The sequence below is a fragment of the Corvus cornix genome, chromosome 1, assembly GCF_000738735.6.
Source record: "Corvus cornix cornix isolate S_Up_H32 chromosome 1, ASM73873v5, whole genome shotgun sequence".
NCBI classification, from domain to species: domain Eukaryota; kingdom Metazoa; phylum Chordata; class Aves; order Passeriformes; family Corvidae; genus Corvus; species Corvus cornix.
The window spans coordinates 38177320-38189660 of NC_046332.1; the positions used below are offsets into that span (position 1 = coordinate 38177320).

Consider the following 12341-nt stretch of genomic DNA (forward strand, 5'->3'; position numbering starts at 1 on the left):
GAATATTGTGGAGGGGAAGGCCAGGGAGGGGACTGGAATGTGTTCCTAGGGGTCACTGCAAACAGAATTAGGGGTGGGGGACAAAGAGGGAGCAGTGCTCCGCCTCCTTTGTTGGCTTCCAGCCATGTCACCTGTGCTGCCAGGGGAATCCTGGCAGGGCACTGCCCATGAGGTGCATCCTGGGCACGGGGTCACTGTTGTGGGACGTAGGAGGGGGAAAAAGAGCAGGGGGAATTAGACCTCCTGGACAGCAGAGCTAATGGCCGCCTCTCTCTCCCTGTCCAGCCGAGGACACCCTCTGCACCCTGCGCCCACCCAGCTTCCGCCGTGTGCCAGAGGCGGAGATGCGAGGGGCAGAGGAGGTGGCAGCCGGCACCGTCCTGCAGCGCCTGATCCAGGAGCGGCTGAGGTATGGCAACCCCAGCGAGAACATGAACCTGCTGGCCATACAGCACCAGGCGACGGGCAGCGCCGGCCCCTCCAACAGCACTGCCAGCACTCTCTCTTCCGCAGAAAACCTTGCTCCCGAAGACCTGCCAATGGTCCAGCCGTCAGGGCGGCAGGAACCACAGGGGCAGGAGCACCAGGGGGACGGTGCTGCCATGGAGAAGCAGCCCCGGGCCCCGCAGCCCCCACACAGCACCGAGGAGCTCCCCACGTATGAGGAGGCCAAGGCCCAGTCTCAGTTTTTCCGTGGCCAGCCCGCACCACCAGCCACCGCTGCCACACCGGGTTTTTATGGCTCTTCCAGCCAGAAGTCCAGGACGGAGGGGAGGCCGACAGTGAACCGGGCCAACAGCGGGCAGGCGCATAAGGATGAGGCGCTGAAGGAGCTGAAGCAGGGCCACGTCCGCTCGCTGAGCGAGAGGATCATGCAGCTCTCGCTGGAGAGGAACGGGGCCAAGCAGCACCCCCCAGCCCCAGGAGGTGGGAAGGGTTTCAAGGCAGCCCCACAACCTGGCAAGGCCACAGACCCGCGGGGCCCGCCACCTGAGTACCCCTACAAAGGCAAGGCAGCAGCCCCAGGCAGCAAGGCACAGGAGCACGGGCTCTTCTATGGCGAGCAGCCGGCACAGGATGTCCTCAAGGCTGCCTACGCCACCCCCCAGCCCGCCCGGGCAGAGCTGGCCCTCGTCCGCTACCAGCCACCCCCAGAGTATGGGGTCAGCAGGTAATGGCCATTGGGGGTGGGTCTGCGGGGCCACCTGGTCCTACCCTTGTTGGAGGAGCCGGTGTCTGTGGGGCTTGGGCCTTGTGTAGACATGGCCACAGTGAGCTGTAGCTCCAGGCACGGGGGGGGACATCACACCCTGCAGTGGGGACATAACATCCTGTGGCTGGGATGGCAGGCCTGGCTGGTGGAGGCACCTGTATCTCCCCGAGCACTCTATAAAGCTTGTATGCCACTTATGTGCTACTTAAACCTTCCCACAGAGCTCACATGGGGCTTTCACAGTACAGGGCCCCTCGTGCCAGGCCTCCCCGTGAGCACAGGTTTATTCCAAGCGCATTAAAAACAATCCCGTGTTTGCTGGCTGTGTGCTGATCCCTACGAGCAGTGCAGGTCCTGCCTTCAGTGGAGAGGTGGTGTGTTAAGGGCTCCTTTTCCTTGCTGTACCTGAATGCAAGTGTTTCTCTGTCTCATCCCTGTCTCTTTGACCTCTCAGACAGTTATTTTGCTGGGTTTGGAAGTCTTAAGTTGTTTGGTGTGAATGTGAGCGGTTTCTGTGTTGCAAGCTGCCTCATTGGGTCTTTAGTGATCCCAGAATCCCCAAAGGTTTTGTTGTCATCACCTTAAGTTGCACACAGTTATTTTACCACAGCACAGGCACAAAGAAAAGGTGATACAACTGACCTGGCTCTTTCTGTCCAAAATGTGTAAGGCATGAAATGCAGGAGGGAATGCTCTGCTTTTCCATGTTTGCAGAAAGGATGGGTTTTGTGTCAAGACAGGTAGAAACTCAAAGTATAGCTTCAGTGACAGTGGCAAGGTGACTGTGACAAGTGGTGGGCCTGTGCTGAGTCTTTCTCCAGCTACATGTATGGCCACTGTGTGGAGTTTATGCAATTTTTTCAGAGCAAGATGGTATTTTTAAGACCTCAGCAAAAATGCCTGTTTATGCAAAGAAAGACCTATATGAATGTGAGGGCACCTGGGGCCATGCTTTCCTGCAGTTGTTTATTGTGCTAACAAACATCTCCAGCACCAAGCAGAATCATCCCCACAGAAAAGGAGCTGGTTTGGGTATTTTTATCACTCTTGGAAAATGCTGGTTTAATAGCCACAGAGTGTTCTGGGTCTGTCCAAGTGAGTGGAGCTGGATGCTGCATTCACTGCTTCTGCTAATGGGGAACTGGGAAACCCTTTGGGACCACTTCCAGAGCTTTTCCTAGTTGCCTGATCAGCAAGGTTAATGCTGAGAAACCCTTTGATTCAGTGCAGATTTCCATGCCAGTCCTCAGCAAAGGCTGCATCACCCCAGCAGCTGTGGGGAGAAATCCACTGCCTCGTGATGGTGGTCACTGCTCATTCCTGGCAAGGCAGCGTAGTTTACTCCCAAATCACGCTGCAGGGGGGATGTGTGCTGTTTTCTTTGCATGGTGCTGAAGCAGTCTCCCTCCTGTCAGGTATGGGGTCACCAAGGGGAGGGATATGTGCTGCAGCAGAGGACTGGCAGCATGACAGAGCAGAGCTGCTATGGTTTGCACACTCACTAAAAAAATCTTCAGTGGTATCTTTCTTGCAACTCATCAAGGGCCTTAATACTTCTCAGTCTGCATATATCCCTGCTGGCTATGCCAGGAAGCTTATAGAGATGTAGGTTAGGAGGTTGGCATGGCCGGGTGTTGTTTCACCAAAGCTAAGTTTGCTCTAAGGTGTATGGTGTCTCTTGTGCTTTATTTAAGGCAGTTCTGGGTCCTGATGTGCAGATGGTTATTTTCGGGTCCTTCTTGGCTCCCTTTACATGGTGCCTGGATTTTGGGGAGGTTTTCTTTCAGTGAATGGGGGAACATTTGGCTGTGCTCAGATGTCAGAGAGTGAGCCTCTGGGTCTCAGCAAAGCGATGGTCTTCATCCTCATCTCAGGCTTCTCTATATTTTTTAACACAGGAATGTCAACCTTTCACTTTCCTTGGGTGCACTGAAATATTCATTGCTGGCATTACCTGGGCTTGTTCTCAATTATTATGAACTGGTGTCACTAAAAACCAGGAAATAAACTCACTTAGTTTATTCTCCTGTGCTTATCCCAGTTTATAACTGGTCCCATGGTCTGTAGGATCCCTGTATGGCTCTGTCACCCAGGGAGATTTGGTTGACAAAAGCAGTTAGGAGGTGACTGTAGTCCCTGGGTGTTTATTCATCACTTGTCATTTCTCTATCTGCAGCAGCTGTGCTCCAGTGCATCCTTGCATGCATCTTGGGCTGCATGACAGGATGGGCTTGCCCACATCTGGGATGGTTAAAATGCAATTTCACAAAGTAGTCTCTGCACCAAATATTCCTGTCTTTGGAGAGGATAAAGGCAGTTTACCTGCTCAGGGATATGAGCCCTGTCTTTACTAGAGGATTTGTCTGGGCAGCAGTCCCGAAGCACTGCTGGAGGAGGCGGCGGGGGCTGTGTTACACTCCTGGGGTGCTCCCAAACACAAACCTTCCTGTGGCTCTGCACTTGATCAATGCTTCTCTCCTTACCTGGGCTCTGGGGAGGCTCACTGCATGCTGGCTGGGATGGAGGACCTTGATAGAAGAGGTTGAGATAAGGGACTACCTGGTTTCATAAGGTTAACAGTAGGGGTAGGGTTTGGAGAGACTGGTTTTTCTGTTAGAGGAGCAAGCGAGGTGAGGAATTTCAGCTTTCATCTCATCAGGAGGGTCTGGGAAAGAAGCTGATGGAAACAGAACTTTCCTTATAGTCAGATGGGAATCTCATATACCCCAGCATCTCCTTCCCTCTGTCTTGGTCATATCAGTTCCCCAGCCCATCCATCCTGGCATCCTCTGGATAGGGACCACGCAAAAGGCTTCCATGTTCCAGAAAAGAGGAGAAACACAGAGTGCATCAATACAGGAAAAGCATTAACAGATACAAGGAATGGAAAAGACCTCTAGGGTCATTGATCCCCCACTTCCCCCCCCTTCTTTGACAAGGGAGATGTGGCTGGAAATGGACCAATGCTGGCAGGGAGCTGTTGAAGGATAATGGAATAACTGTAGCTGCTGCTTAACTTCCTTTTTTGGTTTAACTTTTTCTTTTGCACATGACTGGTTTTAAAGGAAGCATTGCCTTTATAATCATCAGGGTGAAATATTGAAATTTATTGTAAATTTCATGATAATCGGTGTTGTACTGAAGAACTCCTAGAGTCATATGATGTTGTGGTAGTCTCAGTATTTCTACAAATTAGACTTAGTGACTTCTGTTTTATGGACATCACAACTGCAGAGCAGAGCTTGAACCTTGAAGCTTAAAGGACAAAACAACCAGAAGGCAAATAAAAATGAACCAGTATTTTTTCCTTTTAAAATATCAAGCCAGTTGCTTGATGCTTGGGGCCCTGACTCACGACTTCTGAATGCTTTAAGTTGGCCAAGTATAATAATCTTTAGAAAACGTTTCCTTTCCTAGATGTGCAGCTATTCCTGAATGGTGTCTTTGCTAACTTTCCTTAAGTGCAGGTTCAGAAAGTCACAGCTTGTTAGGCAAAAGGGCTGGGAACTAATCTAATTTACTTTTTTGCACAATGCCATGAATTAATTCCAGTTTGTGAAACATTCAGTCCTGGAGATTATAACAGTCTCCATCTGGAGAATCCATCACTGCCTTTACAGCCTTGTTCCACTAGCTAATTGCCATCTCTGGCATAGATCTCCATCTTAGTTTCAGGCTGTATTTTCTAGTTACCAGGGATTTTGCGAAGTCTTTGTCAGATACAGTGAGGAGCCCTGTGCTATCAGTCCTTTAATATATTTAACAGATGGAGCCTGGAGCCCTGTACTTATTTCACTGTTGTCAAAATCCGTTTTTCTCACTGTGGAAAGCTAACATGAACACTGCTTCAGTACCAGCTGGACCAGAGGCTTATCAGGTGTAGTAACACCTCTGATTTGACTCAGTGTTCCTTGTTTACATAGCTCATTAACACTTGCAGTTGGCACCCTGGGATCTCCCCATACAGCTTGTTACCCGGTCAGGCATGTGAGGGTTGTCACAGCCCAGGATAGTATTTTCCACCCTTTTACTCTAGCTTGCTGTATTTATTCCTGGATGGATGATACTGGACCAGCTCAAGTCTGTATTGTTTCTCCATGTCCTGCTTAAGCAGTGATCCAGATCACTCGGTGCAATGAATCCTCTTCATTGATCCCAGTGGCCCTTGTCAGATCCTGGTGTCTTTTATTCAGAATGATTTCTTTCTCTTCACTATTAATAAAAAGCGTGTATAATGCAAATGAAGCCTTGAACTGGAAACTTGGCTGCTTACTGAGGGGAATTAATTTGTGGTACATGCATAAGACAATCATGCAGGCACCTTTTCATTCTGATTTAATCCATGCATTTTGAAAGACAGCATGCAGAATCAATGGAAAGAATAAATCTGGGCTGTTTTTAAATACATCCCATTTTTTATGTGCCTCATAAAATTCCACCCTGCCAGGATGTAGAAGTCTGTAATTAACTGCTGGAATAGTCTGCTGCTTCTCCAGTTATTTGTGTATTTATTCCCCCCACACATATTACTGCTGTTTTCAGACAACCTGTTGGTATTTACTGATTCGACCACGTCTGTGGCTGCTGACAGGACACAAGGAGCTTGTTTTCTGAGACAGCCCAGGCAGGCAGGTTTGCTGGCAGTGTGGATGAGCTGAAGGATGTTACACCCAAACTGACTTGTCCTGGCATTTCTCGGCAAGGATAGCCCAAACATGAGCGTGGGTTGGAGGCTGCACTTCCATCTTACGTGGATGCTGGCAGCCCTGCGGAGGAGCTTTGCTCTGTATCCTTTTCCTTCTGGTCTAATATGCCTTACATTAAAATAAATGAAAGGCGAATGAAGCTGTTTCCGTGGCTTGGGTGATGCCCACGTCATTTCTCCTTACCCTTCTCTATTACTATCCCAGCTGGTTCTTCTAGAAGTGCAGAGGTCTTATGCTGGGAGCCTGTTCTGAGTGTGGATCTCTGAGAGGAAATACAATATCCTGTCCCTCTCTTAACTACCGAGGATAAGTTTGATACAGCATATATCTTTTTAGATCATAATTTTGACCTGCAAAATCTTTATGTAATTGTGCCAAAGAAGCTGGGCCAAGTCTTTCCAGAGCTAACAAATGTCACCAACAAAACAGTGAATTCAAGAGATGTGAGTCCAAGTCTGCAAAATGCTTTTTGAAACAAATACTTGTGTTTACAAGGTGCTGCTGCTATTGCTGATTCCGTAAGACAGAGAATACCATGAGGGCCCTGTCTGGGCTATGGCAAATGTTCTCCCATTTCTTTCTGTAGCACCATTTAGTGGTGGATCTATAGTTGTGTTTCCTTGAACCATGACCATCAGACTGGGCTTGCTGACTTTGCCAGGATCCTGTTTTTTTCCTGCGTGGTTATAATACTGTTTCCTCCATGTTATTCACAATGAGACAGAAGTGTTTGAAGTCTGCTTCGTGACTGCAGAAATCATAATGAGATCAGGTAGACACCTGGGTCTGAGGTTAGTAGCCAGACTGAAGGCACCCAGTAAATGGGCTGGAATAAGCGCATTTCACACACTTTTTTACTCTCATTGTAAGGTAAAAGCCTAAGGCAACTTCAAAGAACTGCACCCCAGAAATGCCTTATTCTCATCGCTGTCTCAGCCAGAGCATCCACAGTAGATGCATGAAGTTGTGAGATAAAGTTCCTTGGGAGAGTCTTTGAAAGATGAAATAGGCCAGTCTGCCCTAGAGGCAAAGGAAGGCAAAGAATTCAGAGAAAGACGAGCTAAATAGGTTAGAGGAGGGCATTTTAATTATGAATGTAAATGCCATGGTGTGTTGGAAACAAAGTCCTTGCTCCACCGGCCCCTTTCCATCTCTAGACAGAGGAGAGCTTCACTGTACCTGTAGCAAGGCAGAGGTGGAATTTCCTTTCCAGAACATTTACAGGCATTTTCATTTTATTACTAATGCTGCGCTGCTTTATCCAACAACAGCTCTTCTGTATTTATGATTTCCTGGTCATCAACAGCAAGTGGACTTTATAATTAATTTTCCTTTCCAGGTTTCTTATTCCTACATAAAGCTACAAATTGTCCCCAAATTCCTCTGTCTTGGTAATTCTTGCTCCCAGGTGGGCCAGTAGAAGAGGAGTATTAAGACCATGCCTAAATTTGGGGGCTTGGGCAGCCCCAAAATCTTGAGGGACTTCTTATGAAAGTGAGATCTGTGGTCAAGTATTTTGCTCAAGACGCTGTATTACAAGCTATAGGTAGTAAGCTATTATATATGTATTACAAGCTATACATTTGTGAAAAGAAAGAGAGTGCTTGGTGACCCCAACACAGTAGCCCTTGAAAGCCTTACTGCCTGCTGGTGCTCCTTAATTTTTTTTCTTTTTTTCCTTCTTTAGAATACATTGCAGAAGCTTATGGGGGCACTACTTCTACAATAATGTTAACAAAAAACATGCTTTTAATAGAAATGCAGCTGAAATGTTGCAGAGACAGCCAAAACTCATAATGTTCCACAGTCGCATGCTTTTAAGAAGGATGATTTTCAACGAGAATGTGTTTGGCTGAAAGATTTTAACCTGCTCTAATGCAGAGTAAGATCAACATTTAAAATACAGTAGAAGCATTGTGAGAATGTCATTCTTTACTAAGCCCAAAGGACCTCAGGATAATCCCACTTGCTGCGTTTCTTTGGAGCTTTATATGAGAATTTGCATAGGAACTAAGCTGATGTTATAATATTCCTATTTTTGCAAATGTTGATTTGTTAATATGGATTGCTGTGTTTATTTTATTCAATATATACTCAGAGATTTTGCAGTTGGCTAAGTCAGAACTAAATTGGGACAGATTAAACAAGTAAAAAGCAAGTCAGAAACGTTAATTTGGTTGAACAGCTGTGTATCCAGAAGTATAAAGTCAATTGTACCTGTTCAGTTTCCAAGCTGGAAAAAAACTGGAGAATCTCTCCTGTAGCCATGGCTACTGAGACTCTGGTGGCTGGCTGCTGCTATAGGGTGTAAATCTTTAGGAGCTCAAGAAGTCATTTGCAGTTCCATAAAATAGAGATTTCTGTGGTCTTTCCTTCCTCTCTATGTAAAGATAGACAGACTAAAGTGACAAGAAAGGTTTGATGAAAGGGTAAGATTTTCCAGAAGTACAGTGTCAAAAGTTCATGCGAGGGTCTAAAGGGTGAATCTATGGACAAAGATTGCTGTGCTTCATAATGAAAAAGAAAGATTGCTGTATCTCCACTGGTTTAGATTCAGAGATCAATTTAATTCTATTGCTCTATGCTATTCCCTTAAAGAAGTGAAAAAATCTGTACCTGCATCAAGTCTTCCAAGTCTTCTACTTTCTACTGAGTGTCTTTGTAGGGCTGTAACTGTATCCAGACAGCTGGGCTTTTACTTGCATAAAACCAGCTGTGCCTTTTCTTTCGGTAAAGACAAACAAGCTCACACTTATCTGAATTCATTGCTGAGGTAAAACATGCGAGCACAGACTGGCTGTCAGCAGCGTTGAGGTCTGAGTTGTCTGAGTTCGTGTTCACTTGTGCAGCATCTTTTGCTGTGAGTGACATCCCTCACTCATGATATTACTTACTGTTCAGATTTTTGAGCAAAAGAATATTCAAGTCCCACAATGGGGATCAGGTCCCCTGCCAGGTTTGCACACTGGAGCACCAGAAGGAAAGGGGGAAGGAAGAAATTTTTTATGCTGAGGGTGGTGAGGCACTGGAACAGGTTGCCCAGAGAAGTTCTGGATGCTCCATCGTGGGAAGTTCAAGGCCAGGTTGTGGACAGTGTTCATCTAGTGGAAAGTGTTCAAACCTGTGGCAGGGTGGCTGGACTAGATGGTTTTTGAAGATCACTTCCAACCCAAGCCGTTCTGTGATTCTGTGAATTCCTATGTGTTTTGTTGTGAAGTGTCATACAGCACCTCCATGACTTCTTGTCTTTTGGAAAGTTTTATCCTCTTTTAGTTGACATTTAGCACCTTAGTTATTAGCCTGCACCTCTGCCAGAGAACTAACATGCCTGGGACTGAGAGCAAACCCTTCTGGCCCTGGGAGCTGCCCAGGGGGAATGACCCCTCTCCTGTGCTCCTGAGCTGCCTCCATGGATGTTTAATTTACATTACATCTCTAAGGAGAGACACAGCCTTAGAGCATGTCTATGCTAGACAGGTAAAAGCCATCTCAAGACCAGACTGAGCTCAGCGCAGCTTTCCTCAGTGCTGGCTGCATGAAGCTCTGCTGGGATCTTCTTCCCAGGGGCACTGCTCTGTACTTCTGGCCAGGTTAGCAATGTGCTTGTGTTTGGTGTTTCCTCCATTTCAGTACCTTTCTGTGCCAGAGTGGATGCACTGGGCAAAGCTGGGACGGGAGTGTGGGGCTGTGTGTTTGCTGTGTCTGGGGGCCTGCAGAGCCCTATTTGCTTTCACTCTAGTTTGAACAGAAGATTAAGGCTGAACTGCTGGCTTGCTTTGCTGTCGTGTGGCTTGGCGGAGACAAGTTTGTTAGAGCAGTGCTGTTCATTTTCTAGGGCAGGATTTTAAAATTGCCTTCACTTTTGAGCTTTGTTCTGCAGCAGTTGAAAGAAGTGGTGGGTTATTGTCAGTAGAATTAGGCCAATACTCAGGGCTTTTGAAAACCCTGTTTTGAGAAGCTGTGTAGGTGCTGAAGACAACAATAACCACAATTACTGTGCCTTTATATAGCACAAAATTGTCTGTCTAAGAAATAGCATTCATGGATCTTTGAGGCCCAGTGGATTAAATAGGTCTGTTCATTATGTCTTGTGCCTTGTGTAGGGTATAGAAATAAAGGTAATGATATCAACAGCAAGCCTAATAGCTTGTGGTTAAGTTAAAATACAAATTCCAGAAGGTGCTTGATTGCAGACTTCAGGTGGAGTCCGGCAGCCAGCTTATTTTCCAGCCAAACTGGGCCCTGACACTGTGGTACCACATGGTCTGGGTAGAGTCTCTTAAACAAGATCAGTGTAGAAATTCCAGAGCTTTGGCATCAGGGCTGAGGAGTGGCTCAGCCTGTGCACAGTGAGATTTTGCATGGGGCTGCTTCCCCTGGCTGAGGCTTCGAGGCTGCCTGTGCAGTGGATGGAGGGATGGAGATGGGTCGAGCGAGGGACTCTGATCCCACCTGGCTGCCAGCTGCAGGGTTACCCTCACTGCTGAGGCATCCTCCTGGATTATCTTCCAGCCATTGCAAATTATGATTCAGGTGTATTAAAGAACTGCCTGCTGACAGCAAGTCTAGCTCACGAGCTCACTTCTTATTCTTCCCTGATATGAGTCTGGTGGGTGATGGATGCCCTTAATCGGGGAGTGACACAATGAGGTCTCCCACTGGAAGATGGCTTTCATGGCTCACCGTGATTGAACAGGGCTGTGCCTCCAGCAGTTCCGCAGCAGCCCTTCCCTCTTCCACTTGCTAAAGCCACTCAGGGATGCTGCTTTGCTCACATCACTTCCTCTCGCCTCCCAGCTCGGCTGATCCGCTGGTCTTGCTCTGGGCAGGGAGCGGTGTTTGAAGGGTGAGTAATGCATCCCTTGTGTTTTCTTCAAGCCTGCCAGCTTATGCTTCTCAGTTGTGGCGTTTGTGGGAAGGGGAGGCAGGGAGAGGCTGGCTGCTGCTGAAGTATTAGCTGCACACCTAGACAAAAATGCTGGTTTTGAGTCAGTGCTTCCTTTATCCGTTCATGCCAGATGTGTACGTCACTGTCAAGGGCAGGCAAGGAGACAATTTACCCAGTCTCTGCTGTGATTGTTGGTATTTAGGAGTCGTGACTGTCCAGTTATAGCACTATTAATAAACCATGCAGTCATTAGGTGAAAGCTCCCGTGAGCATTTCAAGGGTGTGTGGCTCTAACACTTCCCCCATGTGTGCTTTCCCACAGCCGACAATGCCAGCCGCCCTTCGCACCGCCGCCGGCCCAGCAGCACAGCCCCATGTCCTCGCAGGCCACCGCTGGCCCTCTGCTCCCAGGCTCCTTGCCCCCGCTGCCGGCCCCTGCGGCTGCCCAGACCCCAACGCTGCCAGGCCAGCAGCTGACGCCCGACGCCTTTGCTATCGTGGAGAGGGCGCAGCAGATGGTAGAGATGCTCTCCGAGGAGAACCACGTGCTGCGGCAGGAGCTGGAGGGCTACTATGAGAAGGCAGACAAGCTGCAGAAGGTAGGTGTAGAGTCTGGGATGGGTCCTGGCCAGGGTAACCATCTTGGTGCTTGTGCCTTTGGGCAGCTGTCTTCATAGCTGTGTCAGTGTGTGCAATGGGGATGCACCAGTGGCCATCTCTAACCAATGCCTCTCCATGGTGGTCTTGCAGAAGGGTAATCCTGTGCCTTGTGGGCTCCTGCAAAACAGGGCAGCCCATCAGATATGTCTCAACTGGATATTTTCCCCTTCCGTCCTTCCATGTTGGCCTCACTGGAGCTTTCCCTGGAAGTGTCCCATGGGCAGTATGTTCCTGGTGCAGCTGGATCCTGCAGCATGTGCACAGGGGTTAGAGATGCAGGTGAAAACCATATGAAGAGCACATCCACGTCTGTCCCAAGCACATCTTGTCCACCACAATAAGCTCGTGTGGTGCTCCACACTCTTTGGAAGTGTAACAGCCACCAGTGGGGTTGTCCATTGTTTGGAAATGGATTAACTGGGTTGTCTTAGAGGCTTTCAGTGACAGCTCTTTGAGTTTCTGAGAACTGATGTTAGACATCCATTTGAACATGTTGGTTCTAAAAGCACTGCCCCCTTATCTGAAAGAACCATTTGGTAAAGATTTTGCTCAAAACCCATTTTCATAAGAGATCCTGCATCCTCTTTTTTGTAAGCATGCAAGTTTTTTCAGTGGAGAAGGGTGATGTCTTGCACACTGCCTGGGGTGAGAAGATGAAGGGTCATATCAAATGAAGTAGAAATTGCTTAAAACTGAGGCTCACTGAAGGCAAAGCAGAGATGCTCCCCAGATCTGCTGGCTTTGGGTCCCAAGGGCTCGGATCAAATAACTGATTTAGGACCCTGCACTACTGTTTCATTGATGTCTCCCCACCACTTATACACAAATGAGCTTAGACTGCAGGTCTTTTCTTTCTGAATTTAGGAGTCTATAT

At 47.8% G+C, this 12341-nt stretch overlaps 1 protein-coding gene across 3 annotated transcripts in view; it reads left to right on the forward strand.

Annotated features, from left to right (window-relative positions):
• Window positions 1-12341, forward strand: part of AMOTL1 (angiomotin like 1) — a 78395-nt gene that overhangs the window by 33129 nt on the left and 32925 nt on the right. For all 3 annotated transcript variants that reach the window (XM_019286452.3, XM_039563522.1, XM_010400628.4), the window contains 2 exons: window positions 286-1171; window positions 11130-11406. In XM_019286452.3, coding sequence (XP_019141997.1) covers window positions 286-1171; window positions 11130-11406 — 1163 coding nt within the window. The remainder of the gene's footprint in view (window positions 1-285; window positions 1172-11129; window positions 11407-12341) is intronic.